This window comes from Panthera tigris, chromosome D1 (assembly GCF_018350195.1).
Source record: "Panthera tigris isolate Pti1 chromosome D1, P.tigris_Pti1_mat1.1, whole genome shotgun sequence".
Lineage (NCBI taxonomy): Eukaryota > Metazoa > Chordata > Mammalia > Carnivora > Felidae > Panthera > Panthera tigris.
This window is the reverse complement of record NC_056669.1, coordinates 77,076,199-77,102,176: the sequence shown is the minus strand read 5'-3', so window position 1 is coordinate 77,102,176 and position 25,978 is coordinate 77,076,199. Positions and strand designations below refer to the sequence as shown.

Genomic DNA, 25,978 nt, shown 5'->3' with positions numbered 1-25,978 from the left:
AAATAAAGAGCTTTTTTTTTTTTCCTTAGCAAAAGTCAGGCTAGAAACCCAGGAAATACCTGAAAAGACAGTGTTGCACCAGAATCAGACACTATTTAAATAAAGGATAGGCGTAGGGGGAAATAAATTGTAACTATCAACAGAGAAGTCTACCCTCAAACTTAAATGGATTTCTCTAAGTGTATTTATAATGCCTGACTAGAATTCAAAGACTGAATGCGCTGAATTACTAGCACTGTCTATACCATTGGCCGAAAAGCTCTTTTAAGAGAGTCCTTCAAATGAGATGTAAGGCATTTTCAGTGAACAATAACTTTAGCTGTAAATAATGTGTATGGAAAAATAATTTTAAAGGTGCTTAAGACAGATTTAAACACGAATAATACTGAATGGCCATAAGACATTATTTATTCTTTCATTTTCTTCTGAAGTCAGGACGTTATTAATAATAAATGGTAACAGCCAACAATTACTGCGGGCCAGGCACTTCTAAGAACATTACACGGATTCTCTTACTTAGCGGTCATGATACTCATATCAGGTAAGTAGTTTGATTAATCCCCTTTTACAGAAATATAAGCTGAAGCTCAGAGTTGTTGAATAATGTTTTATGTCATTCAGTTATTAAATAGTACATTCAGGAGTCTAAACCCACATGGTTTGTGCTTAGAACCTGTATCTTAACCACTATACCATACTGCCTTTAAAAAATTTTTTAATCCCAAACACTTTTATTCAACAAGTGTCTGTCATGGGCCAGGCACTCTTGAAATGCTAGGGATATAGCAGGAAGAACTACATGGACACAACAGCCTGCTGTCATGGAGCTTACATTTTAATGGAGAAAACAGATAAGTAAAATACCTGTATGACCGCTGGCAATAAGTGCTCTGTAAAGAACCAAATCAGCATTGGAAGATCAAGAGGACAGGAGCAGGAGAGGGAAAATTTTTAAATAGGTTTAAATAATATTGCCTCTAGACAGAAAGGATAGCCTTTGTGAAGACAATATCGGCCATGAAAAACATAACGTTGACCAAATATTATTTGGTAAATCTGGCCATCTTTGGTTATGTCTTTGGTCAAAATTCTGTTGTTTCTCCTGTTAAGTACTTGACTAGGTTCCTCACCAGTCCATATATGCGAGATAAAAAATAACCCTTAGCAATTCCACATTTGTAATTATCCGGATTACTGCAAGACCATGTCTTGGACTGTTTAAAGGTAAAATGAATTTGTCCCCGATGCATTTTTATCCGTGTAGTAAGTATGTTCTCATCTAAAAACACCACAGATTTTGTAAGGATTCCTCCTTGGCTTCCTCACCCCAAAGCCCTCCATGGAGGTGACCAAATTTTCCTGCCCACAATGTGCAATAGCCCTTTAAGACAAAGACAAAGGAAAAAATGATGCAAGAGTCCTTTCTCTCCCCTTGACTCCCCTGGCTTTGTCTCTCAATGAGGAGGAAAACAGGAATACTTGAAATTTGACCAGAAAGGGACCAAGTATCTGTATTCTGACCAAGGGTGTTGCTGCTTTTGTTTAAAGCACAAAATGGAGAGGCAAAATCACTGCTGTGGGTTTTTCATTGAGAAATTTGCCAGGGGGCGTAGCCAGGAGCTCTTCTCTCTAGAGGAGCAGTCTCCACATACCTCAGTTCCTCTACTCTAGTCCTGCCCATGACTGTGATGACAAACAGACAGACAGGACTCTATCCCCGCACCCACCCCCCCAAGGGAAATCTTGTTCTACTATTAGATGATCTATAGGGAGAGGCTTATTTGAATGGGCACATGATATCTGTAGGTGGAAAACTGGTCTCGCTGGGTTGTTTTTACTGTTTTTGAAAAGGTAACATCATAGGAAATGTACATCTTTCAAAACAATTATAAAAGTCTTTCAGATTTTATGTTTAAAAAAAATTTTTCCAAAATAAAATTCCATGTAGCATATATAGGACTACGTGGACATTTACCACCATATTAACAATAGGGTCTCGGTGTGATTAAATTATTTATGATTTTTATTACATTTTATTTTTTATATATTTTCATTACCTATTATACAGTAGTTTTCTCATCAGAAAAGAAAATGTTATATATCTTTTAGACCTGTTTTCACAGAAAATTTCCACTGTATTTGTAATGTTTTGTTATATTTTTTAAATGAAGCAAATATGTCAAAATCCTAAGATCTGATAAGGAAGTTACTCTATATTTTCCATATGTTTGTAGTATTTTACAATAAATTTTAACTTCATTTTCTCAGTCTTGGAGGACATAAGACATTGAAAATATTAAGTTTCTCTTCCTTGAATATCCATTTCAGATCCAAATAGGATTTCTAAAGTTCACTATTGTTTCCTTTAAGGAAAATCTACCAAGTCAATTAGAACCTGCGTTAGCATTAGTCTTTAATAAACATAACACAAATGATAGCAATGAGCTTGTTTTTTTGTTTTTTTGTTTTTTGTTTTGTTTTGTTTTGTTTTTTGTTAACCAGAAAAACCTGTTTACTGACCTCCCAGTGTTACAAAGAGGGAAAGCTGGGGCATCCCTGGTGTTTTTTCCTGGCAGGAAAATGTTAGCATTTTAACAATTGGCAAGCTGAAGGTTTTGACTCTAAAAAAAACTTAAAGGCACAGTCATAATATAGTTTCACTTCACATTACATTGAGTTTGCTGTATCATTTGTGTGTGTGTGTGTGTGTGTGTGTGTGTGAGTGTGTGTGTGAATTTTCGGTTGTTTTTCCCCTCAAGTGAAAATACTTATATATGTATGTTTGGATTATCTTTCTGGGAAGTTTATATTGTTTTAAAAAAATTTTTAGGGGAAAAAAGATTCAAGACATTATACATTAGGGATACGAAAGCCAAAAATGTAACATGCTCATTACTACATTACCAGTACTATTTAATGACATATTTTCTTCAGTTCGATTTATCTCATCTATAGAATTGGGTTTTGTAAATAGTTAATGATTTTAATTTTACACTGATCCCTTTTTTAAAAGACTGGTTTGTCTCCTGTTGGGTCTGAGTACTAACCATCGTGGTGTCAAGGTAAAGATGATATTCAAAAGGTACTATTCCTAATCTTTTGCCCTCTTCTTTTGACAGTTTGAAAAAATGTTCAAAAATTCTGGTCCAAGGATTGTTAAACCTAAAATAAATTTCCAAGAATTCTTCCCTAGGCTCTGGAGCAGACTGAAAAGTCTTGGGCAGGAAGTCACAGCTGGTGAATGGAATTGGAGGTGACAAAAGCCACTAGAAGAGGCGTGGGAGATTTTACTGAGAAATGAGGAGGGACCAGTTTACAAAAGCAAAGAAGAGATCAAGACTGGAGAGGTGCCCCGTTCAAGATTTCTTCCTCAGAAAATCTGAGTTTGGAGGGGAGGGAGAAAGGTGAAGTCATAGATACAAGGTCTGAAGAAAGACCGGAAGTCTTTACTTGGAGTCTCGACGAAGCAATACCTGAAAACGTGAGTGCCTGCGTTGTCAGTTTTCCAATTCAGACTTAGGGAGCACTTGGTTTTATTCATCTTAATATACACAAGGAAACAAATAAACCTGCCTTTCACCCTCCAGTGGCCAGGCTGTGCTCCTTGGTATCCCAAACCTTATCAGTCCTTATGCCCCATATTTTGGGGTGTCTCTGCAGCTGACCCCGACGGCATTCCCAGAGCTGGTGCTAGGAGCTCGACTGCAGCCACCGCTGCATTGCTGGAGGCCGCGGGACTCAGCTGAGCGCCCTCCCCACCCCCGCCCCTGTTCGCTGGAGCTCATTAACAGGTGGAATCGCACCCCCGGCGCCTGAAATCCCGCCTGCCTCCATAGAAACAAATCCTTCAGACCCAGAGCACCATCTGGGCGGGCTCGGTGGCCCGGCGTTCGATTCGCCCTGCCGGGAGGTCAGCACCACAGGGAGCCGGGGCACCCGAGGGACGCCCTGACGAGAGCGCAGCACGTGACGCCCCCCAACACACTCGCCTTTGTGCACCCAGCCGCTCAGTCCCGGCCCGGCCACACCCCGCCTGGCCTCAGCTCTTACAGGCCTTAAGGCACGTAGACCATTTGGCGAAAAGCTGGCTCAGCCAAGGCAGAGAGAAAGCGGCAACTAGGGCCCTGCCTGGCGATCCCAAATCCTCTTGGGTGCCTAATTCTGGAACGAGGCACGAACAGTTCCAGCCCGGAGAGATGGGGTGCCGGCGGACCAGAAGACCTCGCCCAAGAGTTCCAGTCCCCGCGGGGCTGTGGTCCCTGCCCCCAGCCTCTGATGCCCCTTGTGAGGGTACAAGCCCCATTACCCCCCGCCCTGGGGACGCGTTACCTGTTGGCTGCCAGCCGAGACGCGATGTAGCCGCCCGGAATCTGGGTGATGATGTAGCCCCAAAAGAAGGAACCGTGGATCATCCCCACGGTTTCTGGGTCCCAGTTGAATTTGGCCTTCTATGGGGGGTACAGGGGAAACGGGGTGGAGGGAAAGAGGAGAGTCAGTGTTTGGGCTGCAGACTCACGCTCAGGAGCCCTCAATCCCCCGGGTGCTCCCTGCATTCTGGGGTTGGAGATGGCTGAATTTCCGTTTTCTAACAAAATTGAATCTATACCTTCTTATGGAGAAGAAATGCTTCTTTTAACTGAAAAACTGTTCGTTTGAAATGTATTGCAGTTAATGGGGAAGCTGGACGCCCTGGCTTTGCTCCCCAACTACTGTCAGCCAGATCTGATCACCTCGATGAATGAGGAGTCCTCCGGGCTCCAGTTTTGAAAATTAGAACTCCTCAGGAAGAGATTCCATTTGCTGGCTGGGGACAGAGACCCCTGACCGGGGTCCGTTTAACCGATGCCAGCCAGTACTAAAGCAGTAGTGGGGTCTCTTCCAGAATGAAATCCAACCAGGGAAATTCTGAGGAAGGAAGGTGGGGAATTTGGGATGGAAGGTGAGGAGGTCGGAGGAGCTAGAGGAAAGGATCCTCCAGGCAAAATGGGGATGGGCGTAGGCGGGCAAGATTTGGAGTAGCCTGGGGAATGGGTGGGGGCGGTCAGTGGAGAGGAGGATTTCCTCAGGGGTGGTCAGAAAAGCTGGAGAGGGGTGTGTGTGAAGGTCAAGGCCTAACTCCGCCCTCGCCAGCCTGGGTGAACCTTTAAGTATCTGCATCGGAAAGGCGGAGGAGGGCTTATACCTCCTGAGGAATAGAGGCTCCTTTTCGTCTCTTTGAGTAGTATTTTGAAACTAAATCTGCTTTGCGGGGTCTCTGGGAATACCCGGGGACCAGCGGCGCTCACAGCTTCGCATCCACAGTGAGTTCCCGAATTTCTCTCCCCACTACCCCGGCTCTGCCTTGTTAATTGTCGCTCAGATCCCTGAACTGGACGTCTAGACCCACAGGTTTCAGTGACTTTGACATTGACCTTCCTCTCCCTACCCATCACCCCAACACACCCTTCAGGAGATTACCGGACTGGATGACCGGTGACTTCAAGGCACTGCTGAGCTTGGCTTTTCTCTCCACCAGTTAAGTGGACAACTCCTAAAGGCCCTTGGGTGGAAACTGCCCATATGCTCACAGTTGATCTGATTTCGGTTTTGTTTCATTTTTATTATTAAGACTGTTTGGCAGGAATTGGAGGAAATCAGGGAGACATTATCACTGATATGCTGCCTTACTCCTTCCTCCGAGTGAAAGAAAAATATTTCGATTTAAATTTAGCGTACATTAGTAAGCACCAACTTCTGGTATGGAGTCACTCTTGACAAGAAGCTAGTGCAGGTGAGAAAAGGAAGGCCCAGAGAGCGGAAGCGAAAAGGGAGGCCTTAAGGGCTATCGCGGTCTATTCCTATTCTAGAAGCGCACCGCTAGCAGGGGGCTGGCGAGCATTCAGGCCTTCCTCTTTCATGGGGGGGAATGGAGCTCAAATAGGTGAGGCGGCTTTGCGAACCCACACGGCCAGCGGCTGCCCACCTCCTTGATGACCTTGCCCCCTCGGTGGATGGTGCTGTTGTTGACCATGTCCACGATGGCCACGCCCAGGTTGCAGCGGATGCCGAAGGAGATGCAGAAGCCCAGGCCGCTCATGATGGCGATGATGTAGCGGCGCGGCAGGCCGAAGCAGGTGCAATCGCACAGTGGAGCCTTTTTCTCGGGCACCTCCAGGGGCTTCCCATCCTCCGTCAGCTCGATGGTCTCCCCAGTGTCTTGCTTCTTCTCCAGCACCCTGCGTGGCAGAGCGGGGGAAAGGCAAGGACGCGGCGGGTTAGGCACCCCCGACGCCGACCCATCCCAGTTCCCAGGACCCGTCAGGGCTGGGGGCGGGGAGGGGCGCTGCCTCGCTCGACTCCTTCAGGAGTTAGGGTGCTAGGGCGCCACCAGGCTTCGGGACCTCCCCGGCTCTCCAGCCTCCTGCTAGCCCCCCTCCCTGCCGCAGCATCTCTTCAACTTTAATGCCGTCTGGCCCGTGGCACCCAGCCCGCATTCCCTCGGGATCCACCCCGCAGCGGGTTGGATTAACAGACACAGGCAATTGGGGCCTAACTTTCTCCGAGGGTCTGTGGTTTGGGAGGGAGTGGGTTACTGGAGCGGCGCCTCGTCAGCAACCGTGTAGACTTCTCCCACCTGCAGTGCTTTACCCCCGGCGATGGTCGGTTTTATCCAGCCACTAGCTTCTTGAGGGCCGGTGCTCTGCAGGCCAGCCCAGCTCAGACCTGCACCCGCGCTACCCCTTCCTTCACAGCTAAGTTGAACCTTCTGGGTTAAAGACACGCGATCCTGCCTCCTAGCTGAGCGCGGGGACCCCCAGGGACTAAGGCCGCTCCTGACCGGCGCCCACGCCGAGAAGGTCTTGTGAGCGCTCTCTGAGAGTGTCACGCACGCATTCTATTGCCCATTCCTCCAGTCCCAGGGTGCCTGTTCACCGTTTACTCTCCCGTTACACATCTTACTTTCTTCTCCTTGTTACTCGAGTTTGAAACAAAGGCCTCCGCAGCATATGGCCGACACCTAAGCTTCCTACTGCCAGAACATGAATAATTAATTATTCACAATCTTGCGTCATTACTATCTCGGTTACAAACACCGAAAAATGGCTTGGGCACATTTCCAAAGACGTAAAATGCGACTTCCAGATACACGGACGTGCCCCAAATCAACTCTGGTAAGATGTCCCACACCACAGTAGATCTCAAAATTTTGCTTTGTTTTGTGTTTTTTAATCTGCACAGTATTTCACAAGATTTCACCCTTAAAATTCAGTTCCTTTAAGGTTTTCGTCCTTGAGGGGAGGAGGAAGGGAGAAGGGGAATGGGGAGTGATGGAATGGTTTTGCTAAAAGCTGAGGCTGTTATGCTAGTCCACGATATATCTGTGAAATGTCTATTAAAAAGAGAGAGAGAGAATGAATGTGAACAGTACAATTACTGTGGACTCTTGGGATGGATACTTCGATATTTAGACAAAGAACCTCTCCGTTTACAGTTTGCAGATGTTTTTCAATCCACTGTATAGTTCATTTTTCTGTGTGCCCTTTTAAGTGATATATTCACGCACAATTATTTTCATACATGGGAGTAAAGCAAATGAAATTTTAAGATCAATTCCAAGAATGCACAGGTTAGGAGCTGACTGCCAAACAATTTGAGGCTACCAGAAAAAAAAAAAATGTCAGACTTCCAAATTTTACAAAATACCACCTGGGGAATAAGTCATAAAGGTTTTTGCAGCTATGTTAATTCGTATTTTTAAAGTTCAATCCCAAAGTCAGAACACATGGCAATTTATTCTGGGAGAAAAAATTTAACTAATGTGATTTCTTTCTTTCTTTCTTTCTTTCTTTCTTTTCTTTTCAATTTTTTTTTTTTTTTAACATTGGCTTCCTAGGCTGTTATATGCAAAGTTGGACTATGCACCTGAACTCCCCACCTGATGGCAATTGAGCTGGGAAAGAAGAGCTTTTTTCCAGGGCAGCTGCAGGACTGCAGGGCCCTTGCGGTATCTATTGCCGCATAGGTGCATGATGGGGTGCCTACATGAAGCCCACCAGATCCAAAGAGATTTGGAAAATCAGGAAGTGCATTGGTCATTTTGTGTACATTTTCTCTACACTTCTAAGGGCTTCATTTTCCCAAATGTGAAAATTAGCGCTCTCTTGGAATCGTTTATCCTGCTGTTTCTGCCCTCTCTTATTGATTTTGCTCATATTATTAAGGAAAGTGTACTCATATAATATTCTTAAAATAATTTAAAGTTGTAAAATTTTCAGCATAATTAGTACATTGACTACAGGGACGATAAAAAATTAAATCATTGCCAGTACTTTCAAAGTCATTATGCTTTTTCTTATAAACACTGACATTTGCCATGCAAGACATAGACTTCTCAGAAAAGTCAAATAATTAAAGCACATATATATTGTTTTGGATTTGGATAGAGGAAATGCTTCAGCTATTAATTATTGATATATTTTGATTCTTCCTCCTTCAGCACAGAAGGAAGATTCCACTGGGAGATTATCTACTTGAGTTGTTTTAAAGCTGAGGTCTAAATTTCTTTCTGCCATTACTCTTTGGAATTTCTTGGTTGATTTCTTTGAGGGTTGTATTTTCTAAATTCATGTGTCTGCATTAAAGGAATTTGTTGTCACTATGAGCACCGAAAGAAAGATTCTTTGAACAGGTGCTGGTCATTTCTCAATTGTAAAGAGGGTAAATCCGGGTAGGAAAGGATGAGAATCTGCAGGTACCAAAACAAAAACCACACACACACACACACACACACAGCACACAGGTTCATTTAGTGCAACATTCCTGAATTAATAAGCAGGTTTCCAGAGCAGCCCTGCTTGAGCAATAGCAGCAACCAACAAAAAAAAGACTTTCCGATCATATTACAACCTCTCAATGCAAGCAGGGTTTACGGAAATAGCCCTGCAGATTTTTTCATGCTGAGCCCCAGGCAAATATGGGTTTGCCCAGGCAAATATGGGTTTCTCTTACCTGTAGATCTGGCCAAGGGATTTTCCAGCAAAATTCTTTAGCCCCTCTTTTCCTGGGGTCAAAATCCTTTGTTTTACCGACTCCATTCTTGCAAAGACTGGTGTTGGCTCTTGCCAGATTTGTATAGTGATCGCTATGAAAGGCGAGAGTTGCGCATATTGTCTTAATCGCTTAAGGTAGTTGTGGGCTTTTTCTTCTCAGCAGAACGGTATTGGTGTGCCTCCAGCAAGAGTGTGAGTGAGAGAGGGGAGGGAGTGAGAAAGAGAATACAACAGAATAGCTGCATGCAACCCACGGGTTTCCTAATAGGAGAGTTGGTAGACACAATCAGAAAGTCTCATTGGAAGGGGAGGATCCGGTGGCAAAGGGCGCACGCAGTGCCATGGTATTTGGGCGGGTGCAGATGAGTCCTTGTCCTGGAAGTCAGTCCACTGAAAAACAATGCAAATTCCCGATTTTGAAAAACCTTATTGCTGCCAAATCTTCTGGCTTTTAAACGAAAGGCGGAAATACCACAGAACCTTTGTGTAAAAGCAAAGTCAGAAGAATAGTATTTTTTTTAATGGTGTCTTTGCTGTAGGGAGCAGAGCACTTCCAAACTCATGGGAGCATCTGAGGTCTCAGGTGAGCAATGCTGATGTTAGTTTTTCCTCCTTGCCTATGATCTCCTCCTATCACGCCGGCGCAACTCTCCTCTGCGGTAGTGTCGAATTAAGATGGAGAAAGCTTGCTGCTCTTTGAGGACGTGAGTAAATAACAGATACACAGTTCTGATTTGGGCAGCGTCAGGGAAGATTTTTTCAGCGCGGCTGACAGCGCTCCTCAGGGCGCGTCTCGGCAGAATTGTTCAGCACCACGGACAGAGTAAGTTTCCGGAAAAGGGAAAGCTGCTTTTGGCTGGCCAGGTTGCCAACTTTTTGGGAAGCTGGGTGGTCGCCCTGACCAAAGACCATTCTGGGGATCTTCAGGAATGGATGCTATGGGAACCAAGTGGAAATATGTCATCATCTCCAGAGTTTGCAGGGAGAATGGTGCATTTGACTCTTCAAGGGAGGAAGACTTAATTAAAAATTGACAAGTTACTTCTAGTTTCCTACGTTTTGCCCAGCACACTTCCGCCAGCTCTGACAATGTTGCAGGGAAGGAAGAGTACATGTTTCATTTATGTTTGTGGAATTCTGGGGCATTTGGGCTCTCTTGGATATAAAACATATGCACACAGAATGCATAATTACATTGTTCATGTGTTGTGTTTTGTTTCAATTCCTGATAAGAAGGGAAGAAGGAAGGAAAGAAGGAAGGAAGGAAGGAAGGAAGGAAAAGAGAAAGAAAAACAGAAAGAAAAGAAAGGAAAGAAAAAGAGAGGAGGAAAGCAGAAAGGGAAGGAGGAGGGGAGAGAAAGAAAGAAAAGACAAGCTGCAACCTCATTGCCCTTGGTTAAATAAAATATAGGCAGTTTAATATAAATTCCTTGGAATTTTTTTGATTCTTTGCTTAACTAATTTGCAGCACACGATGGAAATATCAATATACTGACAAAATTTGTGGCTGTATCTTGTGCTTGTCAACAAATTATCATTAATATTTTCATGATTTATTTGAAATTGCTTACATTTCTTTAAAATGTGATTTTTTTCCTTGTACCATCTTCCCCTAAAACAGAATTATAGAGAGACATTCATGTAAGACATTTGTTTTCACATACATAGGTACAGCATCAATGAATCTATTTCATTAAGCAAAGCCAAAAAGCTATGCTAGCTTAATGTTAATTATTAATGCATTTAACATGAATCACAAACCTCTTAGATGCAATTCAGCCAAATGATTACAAAACTGATTGCCCTTGAGTCACATTGCCAAGGTCAAAATCCTTGGATTTTATTTAGGCCAACAGGGGGAGTAGATTTTTCTTAGGGATTTTGGGACCAAATCTCAAAAGTATGGATCTAAATAGAGAATCATGTAAGAATGTTCCCTGAATAGGACAAATTATACTATGGATGTGTATACACTGAATGGATAGCCAAAAAAAAAAAAAAAAAAAAAGATTATCAAAAGTAGCTAAAACCATCTGTCATTATTAAATTTGATAGTTGTCATATTATATTTCATTATGAATTATAATGATGAAAAGAATATTAGAGGCATCTTTCTCTCATTTTTATAAACATGTATTAAAATATATATCCCTATAAAACAGTGGACCAGATTTTTCTTAAACTCCAGAATGCCTCAAGATAGTATCTATCCCCAAAGATGATCAAGTATAAGAAGGGGAAAAAAAACCCACTAATCTACCTCCTTCCAAATAAAAGATTCAAGTTAATTAGGACCTTACTCATCTAGGGTGCTTTTCAAAATATGTATGTTTTTCAAATCTTTAGTGAACAAGTTCAATAGACCAAATTCATTTAGGGATATCCATGATTTTGAAATTCTGAGAAGTGATGCAAAAAATAGAAGTTAAATAAATACCTGTGAAGCCAGGAAGGTGATATAAAACTGATTCTCCTCAGCACTCCTGCTTACATTTCACCTCAAATAACTAGAGATCTAAACCACCAATAAACTTAATTGCTAACTCTGCACTAGAGATTATCTGTGGGGCACCAAGCAATATAAATCCAACATGAAAACATTGTTTCTAGAGTAAAGTAATTACATTCACCTTATTGAAATTAATGTCATCTGGTTCCTCCATTCTCTTGATAACAGGGCGAGTACTTGAATCAGAATTATTGCTAATATTGATTTATTCATTCTAAAAATACTCATTTAGTGCCAAGAATTGTACTAGATTCTGAGAATATTCCCAGAAAGATCTCACAAGCTATGGGAAATAGACACATAAATACAATTACAAATAATTATGGATGAAATTGGACAGGAAGATGACCCAGCCTGGGAGTGAAAGCATATGGAAGAGAAACTAGGAAATGATGTTTCCTTGTCTGTCTTAATACTTTAAGAGAAACTTAGCTCCAAGAAGGTGATGGTAGCCTAGTGGAATTGGGTGAGGAGGGGTGGTGATACTTGGAGAGCATCCCAGCCTGAGGGGACATCTTGAGCAAAGTCATAAACAAGGGAAAAATATTGTATGTGGAAAATTACAAGAATTGTTACTAGGCCACCTGAGACCAAAGAATGCCATGTAGGCTTTTCTTGAATTAAGAGCTCCCAATATAAGAGACAAATATTCAGGCACTATTTACATATCTAATAGATTCTCTTCATGTGTGATCCCCAAATTCAAACACTGAACATGTACTTTTGTGACCTTAATATCACCAGATTTCTCTTTATGCAAAAATAGTAGTAGTTACACATATGGTATTAATTTAGTCATATGGAAAAGACTTCCTTTTTGTGGACACCTCCCTTACCTCCTTACTCCCTTACCTCCCTTACCTCTTCCATCTTCTTCCAGCCAATTTTAACAGTGCTTTAAATGGAATTATTAGACAAGTCTTCTTATAGAGGAATTGTCCCCTCTACCCAAGCACTCTTAAAAATAAAAGCTTTCGGGGTGCCTGGGTGGCTCAGTCGGTTAAGCATCCAACTCTTGGTTTTTGGCTCAGGTCATGATCTCACGGTTCCTGAGTTTGAGCCCCACATTGTGTTCTGTGCTGACAGTGCACAGCTTGCTTGGGATTCTCTCTCTCTCTCCTTCTTTCTGATCCTACCTCCCCCTCAAAATATATAAGCTATGAAAAATTATTAAAAATAAAAGATTTCTTTGAATTTATTTAATGTGTGTAGCATATTACAAATTATGAATGACTTTGATTTACATGATCTCATTTATTCCTTGTATTCTTCAGACTAATTTTATTCCCATTTATTGAGAAGAAAAATTAGATTTAATGAATTGCCTGAAGACATGCAAACAGTGATGAAGAAGGAGCATGAGTTAGTGTAGTTTCTCGCAATTTAAGAAAACACAGATTCTGATTCAATAGGTCTAAAGTGGAGCCCAAGATTCAGCAGTTTTAACAAGTTTTCAAGACTACTTGCTCATAAATCACACTTTGACTATTGACAGTGTAGAGTATGAAAGGTGAAATGTGCTGACCTGGGTTTGGGTCTTGATTCTGTGGATTATCATCCTTGTAACTTTTTTTTTAATGTTTATTTTTGAGAGAGAGAAAGAGAGAGAGAGAGAGAGAGAGAGAGAAAGCGAATGCACAAGCAGGGGAGGGGCAGACACACACACACACACACACACACGCGCACACACACACACAATCTAAAGCAGGCTCCAGGCTCTGAGCACAGAGCCCGACGTGGGGCTCCAACTCACAAACCACGAGATCATGACCTGAGCTGAAGTCAAACACTTAACCGACTGAGCCAGCCAGGTGCCCCTCATCCTTATAATTTTTAATCAATCATTTAATTCAATAAATTTCGGTTCCTTAATTGTATAAATGAAGGTTTATAGTAAGTGGTTTCTATTATACCTTCTACTTGTAAAATTTTATGACTTTTTTTGTTAATTTATTCATTGATGTAAAGCCACAATTCCCTTGTTTATTCCACCATAAGATTGTTCTATTGTATTTGAGCTAAATGGTTAATAATGAAAAGAGAAAAATGCCAATACTATAGAAAACCCTACTTCTTTCTGAAAGTTGTATCTTCTTACATATTGAAAGAAGAAGAAATTTATTGCTTATTTTACTATGACTGGTTATTGAGTTTTATATGCAATTGTTTAAATAATTGTCTTTGTAGTATTCTTTAAAATTTATAGAAGATATTACCCAATAACAATGTGATAGGTTTGCATTTGTTTATATCCTTGTGAGGAAATACATTTGAGAGATCCTTTAAATGACTTGCAAATGTTGCCCTCTGGTGGAAGGATATACAATTATTTTAGAAGCAATTGTCCTTAATTATGTCATTAAAACTACTATTTCCTTTCTTTCTCTCAATCTCTCTTTCTCTCAATTCTCTCTCTCTCCCTCTCTTTTCAGTACTTGTTAAATTAATATCTACAACTAAAAATATGAAGTCACGTTTGTGCCCAATATACTTACAATTGCCTGAGCAAGTATACATGTCTTTAGAAATAAGTTGATTATGTAAGAATCAGTTAACCAAAGAGTTATTATAAGGAAATTTAACTCTATTAAGATTTATATATGGTATGGTAATCACACAGGGGGTAAATGAGTTAAAATTCTAATCCCTAGAATTAATTGTGATAATCTTATAAATATTTTGGAATAGTAATATAAGTTTGATAAGTTTCCTTCTCCATTACCAAAAAAATATATTTTAGAGGCATCATATTTAATGCTATTCATAAATTTTGCTAGAGCACTTTCAAGACAATTTTATTTCAAAAAATTCTTCAAGGTGTCTAATTCTGAGGCTATTTTAAAAACAACATTTTCTATTTATTTTTTTACAAATACTCATTTAACAGATAATTTGCATGTCTGGTGGGCTAGGCCCTTTTCTGCAATATGTAACCCAATGAAGTATTATGGTTTTTATAATAGACATAGGGAGTATATATGAAGAAAAAAGGTGCTTTGAAAAGGTTTTTTCTTTTTTCTTTTTTACAGTATCACTTATTATTTGACTTGAATTCCTAAATCAACATTCATTCTAATAATTACACACATCTTTCAGGTTGAGGCTATACAAATAAGCTCTAGGATTCATCTGTGACTTGTTTCTTATCAAGGCTTCTTAAGTGGACAGTGTTTTGTTCAGCTTTATTTGGCTTTACTTTGCAGTGTTAGCCTCAAAGATATTTCCAAGAAATTATGATTATACAATTTCTTGAGTGCCAGAGATAGAAGATATAATTTAGTTTGTCTTATCCACATCTGTGTGCATAACCCAATATGTTGCACTGCTATATTTAGTGGCCTAGTATAAAACATCTTTTGATTTCCCTATGATCTGTTTGATTAAAAAACTAGAAGCTGTAAGTTTTAAATAAAACAACTTGTAATCTTAAATATAGATTTTAACTACCAAAAATGTATGTGTATAATCATTGATGCAATGTGTTCTTCTTTTTGTGTGCATTTTACCCTGTATAATCTACCATTAGAAAGATTTATACATCTTTTCCAGTCCTTTCTTTCTGTACTCAGAGAAAACAATTCTTATTCACTACACATCATTATGTCTTAGGGAAATCCAAGCTTAAAGTAATTGGAGACCAAGTACTGTTAGTCTAATGCCCCAAAAGTATTTCTAATTTTGAATCCCATACTCTAGATCTAGAGTAATGTGATAAATTATAGAAGGGCTTTTAACTCTCTTTAAACTCTCAAAAATATTTTCTTAAAGTAAAAGTGTGATTGTATAAAGGAATATTGGGAGAAATTAGGACAGAAAAGAAATGCAACTTGTAAAGAGAATAAAGGAAATAAGCACTTCAATATAAAGAAGACCAAGGCAGAGATCACCATGACTCAAGATATTTTACAGATAAATAAAGAGATTAAGAGATGAGTGATATGTAACATTCTTAGAGTCTGATGAAATCTTACCTAATTGAAATGTCTTTCTCTCTCTTTGGATCCTGTAGGGATCATCAGCCTAGGTTACTGATTCCCTCCCTTTGAATACCATATGTTTGTCATTCTAGATTGTGGAATATTATCTTCCTTCAAGGAAAGCATCTAACATTATTGATATCTTCCACGTGGCTTCAAACATCTAGATATTTTGTTTTTAAATTATTCATATTTTCTAAGTGACTTAAGCTAGCAGAGGCAGAAGGTAGGGTAATTTCACTTCTAGAATATGTAGAGTGACATTTTCCAAAATAAGGATATGAGTACATAGTTTTTAATAGGACAGAATATTTAAAATACAGAATATTTCATTGTTGTAAGCATACCCTATCACAAGTTTGGAGAAGTAAAAACAACAGCAATAACAATAGCAACAGAAATGTAAAGAAATACAGTGGGGGCTATTTTTCTAAGCTCTGCCCTCTAGTGGTGAAAAAGAAAATGATTTCTTTGAGTTAAAAAGGCTAACCTAAAGCATGCTGATTTAAATTATTTTAAAATCAGCCGGTAAACATGTCTTAAATAACATTAATAGTATTTGTGTGGGGGTTTTCCCTAGTACAAAGAGTAAAATGGCACCGATTAGCTAGCACTGAAAAATTGTGTCACAATTTTTTGTCACAATGTTAAACAACATTTTTATGTCAGCCTATGGAAATATGGTAATGGTAAAGACACCATTATGCTGTGGTAAGGACGGTGGTGAGTAGATCTTATTGTGTAAAAAGAAGAGGCTACGGTCATTTGCTGACACTTTGGATATTGAGTGCCTATCCCTTTGCTCATTCATTGTAGAGAAACAGGTTCAGAGATCTGATCAAACCACACCTGAAGCCTACTCTCTATGTAGACCGACTTTCCAAAATTTGGAGCCACTGAGTTCCTTTTAATTAATATTTAAACCAGTTTGAATTGGGGTTTTCATTACTTGTATCTGAGAGAATACAGTTTAAGATTTATCACCTTAAAAGTACTTCATAGATAGATAAATAGATGAATAGGAAAAAAAAAGGATGAATAGATAGATTTGAGGTCTAGAATATAAATTAAAAACACTGGAATGAGAAAGGGGTCATATAAAAGTAATTAGAGAACAACATATTAGAAAGGCAGAATAGGGTCGGCTTTAGCTCAAGCGGTTACTTCGCATGTGGTTACTAGAAAGGCAGAATAGGATAAGACAAAAAAGTTTCGCGTTTCAAGTTAATTCCATTACATTTGTATTCAATATTTCTAAGTTATGATTATGTGCTAGGTCTTTTGCTGGATACCAGGGAAGTGGAAAAATAATACACAGATCTTGCTCTCAGAGAACTCAGATTTTAATTTAAAAATTTGTGGTTTTTTTCTTATAAATAACCAGGGTAACATTCCTAGAAGTTTAATCAGGCAATGACGTGGTAAGCTGTGGAGGGAAGATGCAGGTAGCATTCTCAGTTCAGAAAACAATATTGCAATAGTGTATCTGGTGAAATATTATAAAAATTAGTCTTTTTTTTCCCAAAGCATGATCCAGCTGTTACTAAAAATAATAGCAGCTAATATTAATACTTTCAGAAGGCTGTTACTATTTTTAGTTTTCTCTTTGCCCTTGTTTTTCTGTTAATTTCCTCTTTTTCACTCTGTTTTAGACTCTTTTAGACTCTTTCCTTAAACAGCTAAGGGTCACCAGTGGTGCACTTGTATCCAAGAGTAAGGCACTGTGGGTATGGGGCTTACCAACTGAGTTCACACAAAAACTCCCCCCTTCAGTTGTGGGTTCTGGATAGCAACAATATACCTTTTTTCTTGCTTCCATGAGCTTCTCTATATAGGAGTCCTCCAATATTTTTCCTAAAGAAGATTACACATCTGGCAACCAGTATTCTAGAAGCTGAGTAGACAAAGGAGACAGATATAGAGTCTTGTTATTCAGTATGCAAACTTTCATCTTCCTCCTGATTTTTGTAAGACATTTCACCTCAGATCTCAGCTGTGCCTGCCTTCACTGAGGCACAATTCATACTGCAGAGATAAATTTCCATATTCTGAACAGGTGAGGTATATTTGCCTATCTGTACAGGCTGCAGTAGGTCTAAATCCTCTTTATATGGAATTGCAGCAAACCATCTATTTTTAACCCTAGGCCCAAAATCCTGCTTTCAGGGTTACCTGGTCACTCCAATTCCCAAGTTTTTTCCAGGGTTTGCCTCCTGTTGGCTTCCCAGGGAAAGGCATTTAAACTTCATCTTTCCCCACTATCTGGACCACTTTCCAATTGTCCATCAGCTTTCCATCTTCTAAAATCTTGTTAATATCCCCTATCAGAATTTCATGTTTCCTTCTCCTTCTCCTTGGACACCTTTAAAAAAATGCTTTACTATCATTTCAGAGAAACCCTAGGAAAAAGTGGACATAAGCTATATGTTCAACCATCTAGACTTAAATGGAAATCAGTGTCTATTTTATAGTTTTTAAAAACTCAATTGGAAACTTATGTCCACACAAAAACCTACACATGGATGTTTACTGCAGCGCAATTTATAATTGCCCAAACTTGGAAGCAACTGAGATGCCTGTAGTGGGTGAATGGATTACCAAACTGTGATACATTCAGACAACAGAGTATTATTCAGAACTTACAAAAGAAATGAACTATCAAGCCGTGAAAAGACATGGGGGCACTTTAAATGCATATTACTAAGTGAAAGAAGCCAGTCTGGAAAAACCACATGCTATATGATTCCAATTATATGACATTCTAGAAGGCCAAATTATGAAGAGAGTGAAAAGATCAGTGGTTGCCAGGGGTTGTGGGGGGGTGCAGGGCGGGGAGGGGAAGGATGAATAGGTGGGTCGTGGAAGATTTTTCCGGCAGTGGAAATATGATACCACACTGATGGATACATGTCATTACACATTTGTCTAAACGCACAGAATGTGCAAGAGCAAGAGTCAACTCTAACATCAACTACAGACTTTGGGGGATTATGAGGTGTCCATGTAGGTCAGTTATAGCAAATGCACTCCTCTAGTTGGGGTTGTTGGTATCCGCTGTGGGGAATGGGGGCATATACAAGATCTCTGTGTTTTTCCTCAATTTTGCTATGAACCTTAAACTTCTCTTAAAAAAAAATAGGTCTTAATTTTTTTAAAAGAGACTATAGTGTAAACCTTGAAGCAGGTCTCATGTTTCTCTGGTTCAGGAATAGAAAAAACAGAACATATTTATCATGGAAAAAACTCTAATATTTCAACTTATACCATTCTGATCAAGATTAGCTGAATCCTCCCCAGTGAAGCCTGTCTCTCAACCTTCATCTTAACTAATCTCATTCTTGTTCTATATGCACCATGAACACAGTGTAACACAAGTTACATAAGTGCGTTTTTGTCTTAGGGACTATTCACTGGCTTACTATCATATTATCTTTTTTTAAAATTCTCTTCATTCCTGATCATATCACTACAAAAAGCTATCTTACTTAATTTTCTGTTTACTCTCTGTTTTTTTAGTTCCCTATTACCACTGTAACAAGTGACCATAAGCTTAGTGGCTTACAACAGCACACATTTATTATCTTAGAGATCTGTAGCTGGAAGTCTGACACAGGTTTCACTAAGCCAAACTCAAGGTGTTAGGAGAGCGGCATTCTTCTGGACACTATAGGGGAGAAGGCATTCCTTGTCTTCTCTAGCTTCTAGAAGAAAACATATTAACAAGTTCTGTGGGTTTTGACAAGAACATCTTTCAACTGGCCTGTCATAGTATCCACTGGTTCTTTGTTTTGTGTTTTGTTGTACCTTTCTAAGCCAGCTAGAGAAAACTCCTAAATGGCAGAAACTGTGCCTATTTTATTTTCACTTCTATTCCTGGCAACCAAAATACTCCTGCCACAAAGAAGGTCCTCAATAGGTTTTTTTGTTGTTCTTGTTATCCATTGTTTTTAAAAAACATGTTTAGTTGGCGAGGATGCGGAGAAAGAGGATCTCTTTTGCATTGTTGGTGGGAATGCAAGCTGGTGCAGCCACTCTGGAAAACAGTATGGAGGTTTCTCAGAAAACTAAAAACAGAACCACCCTACGACCCAGCAATTGCACTACTAGGCATTTATCCAAGGGATACAGGAATGCTGTTTCGAAAGGGCACATGCACACCAATGTTTATAGCAGCACTATCAACAATAGCCAAAGTATGGAAAGACCCCACATGTCCATCGATGGATGGAATGGATAAAGATGTGGTATATATATGAGTAATACACACACACACACACACACACACACACATATATATATATATATATGAGTAATACTCCATTGTGTATTATGTGTATATATATGTGTATAATATAATATATATATATGTGTATATGTGTGTGTATATATGTGTGTATAATATATGTGTATAATATAATGTGCATAATATAATAATATATATATTATGTGTATACACACACACACACAATGGAGTAATACTTGGCAATCAAAAAGAATGAAATCTTGCCATGTGCAGCTACGTGGATGGAACTAGAGGGTATTATGCTAAATGAAATTAGAGAAAGAAAAATATATAACTTCACTCATCTGAGGACTTTAAGATACAAAACAGATGAACACAAGGGAAGGGAAACAAAAATAATACAAAAACAGGGAGGGGGGACAGAATATAAGAGACTCTTAAATATGGAGAACAAACAGAGGGTTACTGGAGGGGTTGGGGAGGGGAGATGGGCTAAATGGGTAAGGGGCATTAAGGAATCTACTCCTGAAATCATTGTTGCACTATATGCTAACTAACTTGGATGTAAATTTAAAACAATAAATAAATAAATAAATAAATAAATAAAGAGAAAGGAAAAAAAAAACAATATATTCAGTCAACCACATTTTTATTTTTCTGCATTAGAGCCTATGGAAGAACAGCTTAAGACCACACATTGCTGTCCATATCCATTCAGTGGCCTACAGACCAGTCCCCAGTGGCAGGCTGAACACTCCAGTCCTCACCAGGGAACTGCTAGATAGGCATAGAGGGCACCTGGATGCCTTTAGACCTTGGGTTGAATAGTAGTAAACTCAGGAGCTGGAGAAGCACACTCACCCTGAACTTCCTCCTTGGGCATAGCCTTTTTAGCAACAACTTGATCTTCCTTTTCAATCTCTTCAGGATACATGTAGAAGTAGGGATCAGGCATGACCTCCCATGGGTTCTCACAGGGAGAACCTATTCTCCAAGTACACGCACTTGGAATTTCCTGGGTCAGCATTCACCACATCAGAACTTCTGTTGCACAGAATGGCATGTCCACATAGTGCAGAGGGTCGTCTATGTTGCATAGAGTGATGTAGACAGGTTGGCATACACATGTCTTTGAGAAAGTGGTGGTCATCCCTGGGATCAGTAACCATCAAGACGACTTATCTCCTGGGAGGCTGCCTAGATCTGGTTTGTGAGGTTCCAGAAGCCAAGCAGCCAACAGTAGAGTGGCTGCGGTAGCAGCAGCAAACTTCAGCCCATCCCCCTGGCCAGTATTCCTGGAGGATGTGACACCAACATCAGCCGGATTTTCAATGGCAACAATGGCATGAGCCATCAGCAGACCTGTTTCCAGGTCCTTTTCAGATTTATGATATAGATACCATCACATCACGTCATGAATTTCTTTCCATAGATGTATGGTTATTGGAAGTCAACATTGGTGCCACTGGAGTGGGCTCCTGCTGCAAGAAATTTGAGGACATCCTTCTTCACTCATAAGCTATCTGGGCTCCACACATTGTGAACATTTCCCTTTAAGTAGGGACGGAAACCCAGGACTTTGCCATATAGACAGAGTGCTGTTTGGATAGCACAGAAAGATTCAGCCAGTATTTCTGAATAAGTGAGTAAATGGTGTTTGAACTTAGAGTTGTTTTCTGAGGAATGTGAATGGATTCTGCCCTCTCTTATAACATGGCTCCTAAATAGATCCTTGGTCACTATTCTTTACCGGTCTCCACTCCATTTTTCACACTCTTTTGGGACTTACCTGCCTGAAGCAACACTCAGAGCTTTCCACCTGTTTTAGCAAAATCTTTCAGAACTTTAATTTCTTTTAAAAATCATTTCATAGTTCCTCCTGAAATTTGCTCATTAGTCAATAGCTGGTCTGAATCTGATTTCCAAACTGATTTCCCACTTTTCCTTTTTAGTGTTCTACACACTCCAACAAATTGAAGCCCGCTATTACCCACAAGAGCCCCACTGCCTGCTCTTCTGGCTATATGCTCACTCCCACTCACTCATAATGCCATTTCCCTTGTCTCCATTCACCAGTGCCCAGCATGGTTCATCATTCCACACCCAGATCAAATGCATGCTTTTTAATGAAGTTCTTCCTTTCTCCCCTAACTGGAAAGTGAGATCCAACCCTGTCATTGGAAGAAATGAACAACCTCAGAGAAGGCAATTTAAACTCATCAAGCCTTGGGGTGCCTGGGTGACTCAGTCAGTTAAGCATCCGACTTTGGCTCAGGTCATGATCTCTCACTCTGTGAGATCGAGCCCCACATTGGGCGATCTCGCAGTCTGTGAGTTCGAGCCCCACATCGGGCTCTGTGCTGACAGCTCAGAGCCTGGAACCTGCTTCAGATTTTGTGTCTTCCTCTCTCTCTGCCCCTCCCCCGCTTGCACTCTGTCTCTCTCTCTCAAGAATAAATAAATACTAAAAAAATAAAAAAAAAAAACTCATCAAGCCTCGGTTTCGTTATATTTCAAATGGAATGAGCTATACCTGCCTTTTGCAAGTGAAATTAAATAATTCATGTAAGCCATCTCTCACAGCACCTGGCACATGAAAGTATTTATTAATATGATGATGATGTTGATGATGATGATATATCTAAAACTCTTATATGAAATGTCATTTTCAACCCTGCAGTCTTTTGAAAATGGAGCTCATATTTGCATTATATGTATTTTCCATAACTTTTGCCACACAGGCAAACAGTAGACAAGGTTGAATAAACATATACTCCTAAACTTTATTACTAGGTTCTGCTTGTGGCAAAGGTACTATATTAGTTTCCTAGGGCTGTCATAACAAAGTACCACATACTGAGGGGCTTAAAATTACAGAAATTTATTCTCTTACAGTTTAGGAAGCTAGAAGTCCAAATTCAAGGTGTCAACAGGATTGGATCCTTCTGTGAGGGAGAAATCATCTCGTGTCTGTCTCCTAGCTTCTAGTCGTTGGTGGCAATCCTTGTACTTTCTTAGCCTGTAGATGGGTCACTCCAATCTCTGCCTCTGTCTTCACAGTGCTTTCTTCTCTATGTCTCTGTGTCCTCTCTTCTCACGAGGACTTTGGTCATTGGATTTAGGGCCTACCCTGAAGTCAGATTGATTCATCTTAAGGCCCAAATAAGGTCACAGTCTGAGGTTCAGGTAGACTTGAATTCAGAGGAGACACTATTCAATCCATCACAAGTATGTTCCAGTCTCATTCTTTTTTATAACAAATTTTAGAACTACACTGCATTGGCACAGGCCCTGTCCTTTATGGGATATGTGGTTTTGGTTACATTACTTAGCTATGCCAAGTCTCATTTTCTATATAAGTGAAATGAGGATAATAATAATATCTATATTAAAGAGTTTCTGTGTGAAGTAAAATAAAGAATCCTTACAAAGGGCTTAATACAATCTGGTTGTCATTAATCAATCAATAAATGTTTGCTTCTTATTTTACTGATTTATTCTTTTAGTTTTACAGGGCGTGTCTCTGCCTGGAAGGCTCAACCACCTTGCCACTTTCTACCTAACTTCTAAACACTCGTGTCTCAGCTTAAGGTTTACTTCCATGGGGTGGCAACCTCTAACATCCTCAATGGAATTCAATAGCCCCCCTTTTCTCAGACCTTATTACAATCTTATAATGATTGACTATTACAAACAATAGTTGAATGCACTTTAGGGAATTAACATTTGATAGCTGGCTCCCCTTGGAGGTATATGCTCCACAGAGACAAGAACTCTGTCTAGTTTGATGGGGCCTCAGATTGCCTGGGATAAAGATCTGGCCCCTTAACTCTTCCTTCTTGGCCAAGCTCTTCCATCTGCCCAAGTGTTTCCTCACATGAAATGACGTTAACAACATGAATCACCTCAAGTAATTGTTGTTGTGAGGTTTCAATGAGATGCTGCATGTAAAACACATAGTTTACATGCTAGGTGCTTAAAAATTGCTAATCAGTATTTTGTTTTTTCAGCTTCTGGCATTTAGTTAAATGAAAGAATGAGCCATGAGCCAAGTTATTCATCAAATCTAGGAATACAATCTGTGCCACAGAATAGTGTGGCAATTCAATAGTTTCCAGTGACCTTGTCTTCATTAGAGATTTTCTCTAACCAAAGGAGCTAGAAAGCCCAAGGGAAGGGCTGCCTAACATCACTGCCCTCAAATAATTTCCTCTCTTATAGCCTTCACAATCCCATTTAGAACCAGAATTAAAAAAAAAATGTTCAGAGAATCCAATTTCTTTCTAGCCCTAGGGTGGTCTTTTGGAGGTGGAGCAAGGCCTCTGGAAGGGCAGTGAAAACTCAGGGTAAAGCAAGCCTAAAGCCTAGTTCCTTATCAGGTGAAGGGAGAGTAAGGAGGAACAGAAACCCATCAGGACTTTGCAGCTTTTAATGTGCTTCTCTATAGTCTAGGAAAAAAACAACAATGCTGTGTGAATGTAAAAAGGCAGCTTTAAAGTTTTAAATAAGAGTAGTCACTACCCTAAGAAGAAATTGGCATTCCTCAATGGATATGCCCGTTGAAGAGTATGCAGTATTATTTTTGCCTTGCCTTTACAGCAGTAGAGACAATTTAGTGGTACAGCTTTGCCATCAGACTGGCCTGGTTTAAAACTCTGATGGAAATGTCACTTTTTTTTTTTTTTAAGTGAGTCATGAATCACACAGGTTTTAAATCTACTTTTTAGGGGCTGACAGTTTGATGGCTGAAGTCATTTATATTTCCTTAAATAGAGGGAGCTGAAACAATGACAATTCTTTTTGCTGAGAAATGTAATTTTAGAACTTGAAGATTGTTTAGTCATTTTCCAACCATTCATTAAAATGTATTTTTATGTTCTGACTTTAAATGACCTCGCTAAATTCAAGTATTAATTTGTTGGCTTTTTTGCATATTCACTAAGTTGTTCTACATACACAATCATGCCACTGACAAATAAATACAGTTTTATTATTTGCTTTCCAATCTCTATTTTCTTTATTTCTTTTTGATTGCCTTATACACTGATTAGGATCTTCAGCACAACGTTGAATAGAAGTAGATTAAAGCAAAAACCCTGGTTTTGTTCCCAAAATTTTTCCCAAGTTTGATGTTAGTGTAGTTTTTTGTTGATTCCCTTTATCAAGTTGTAAAAATTCTCTTTTGTTACCAGTGTGCCGAGTGTTTTTGTCATGAATACATATTGAATTGTCACTTTTTTCCCCTCCAAAATTTTAAATAACATGATTGCCTGATTTTTCTCCTTTATTATTTAAATGTGACCCATTATTTTAATTAAGTATCGAATATGAAACCAAATTTGCTTTGCTTCTTTGGGATAAACCCCATTTGGTCTAACATCAATTTAAAGATTTTTGTGTTTAGCTTCATGAAGAATATACGCTTGTGCTTTTACTTTCTTGTAATATTGCCTTTTTATTTTGGTATCAGAGTAACGTTGGCCTCATAATGAGTTGGAAGCAGACTCTCCTTTAAGTCCTCGGATGGATGGATGGATAGATAGATAGATAGATTAATGATAGATGGATAGATATAGATAGATAAAGAGAGAGAGAGATGGATGGATAGATACTAGAGATATTAGCCATTATAAGGTCAATAACCAATAATTTAATCATCTGCATCATTTCTGCATCTGTTTCTGTTGACTAGGTTGACTTTTGTTATGGATCATAGTTTCCCACTTCATTACATGTCTGATCATTTTTTATTACATGCTGAGCTTTGTAAATGTTACACTGTTGAATGTCTAGATTCTTCTTTCTTCCTTTATAAAGTGTCTTTGAAGTGCAGTTATTATAAATCCATGTGATTCTTTCATGACTTATTTTTAAGCATTGTTAAGTTGGCTTAAGAGTAGCCTATAATCTAGGGCTAATTTAAATCTGTCTCACACGAGACAGCTCTAAGGCATCCTAGGATCTCTGCTGATTGCCACAGGTGTTCACAAATTCTTTCCACCCTACACAGAACTCTGCTATCTCTCATGCCAACATGAGCTTTGAGAACTGTTCAGTTTGCAGTTGTCTGGTAATTATTTGCCTGATCTCACACACAATTTTGAAGTTGGCAACAGAATCAAGCGAGTTCCGGTACAGATTTCTGAAACTCTTTCTCCTACATAAATCCTTCATTTCCAGTATTACATCCTACAAATATCAGCCTCCCAAGCTCCCTGGA

At 39.6% G+C, this 25,978-nt stretch overlaps 1 protein-coding gene across 1 annotated transcript in view; it reads right to left on the bottom strand.

The window, feature by feature from the left end:
• SLC17A6 (solute carrier family 17 member 6) overlaps positions 1–9,114 on the bottom strand; it is a 40,223-nt gene extending 31,109 nt beyond the window's left edge. Inside the window, exons 1-4 of the mRNA XM_042958097.1 lie at positions 8,989–9,114; positions 5,953–6,215; positions 5,526–5,527; positions 4,330–4,448 (exon numbers count right to left, since the gene is read on the bottom strand). Of these exons, the coding sequence (XP_042814031.1) occupies positions 4,330–4,448; positions 5,526–5,527; positions 5,953–6,215; positions 8,989–9,074 (470 nt within the window). The 5' untranslated portion in view covers positions 9,075–9,114. The remainder of the gene's footprint in view (positions 1–4,329; positions 4,449–5,525; positions 5,528–5,952; positions 6,216–8,988) is intronic.
• Between the last annotated feature and the right edge of the window lie 16,864 nt (positions 9,115–25,978).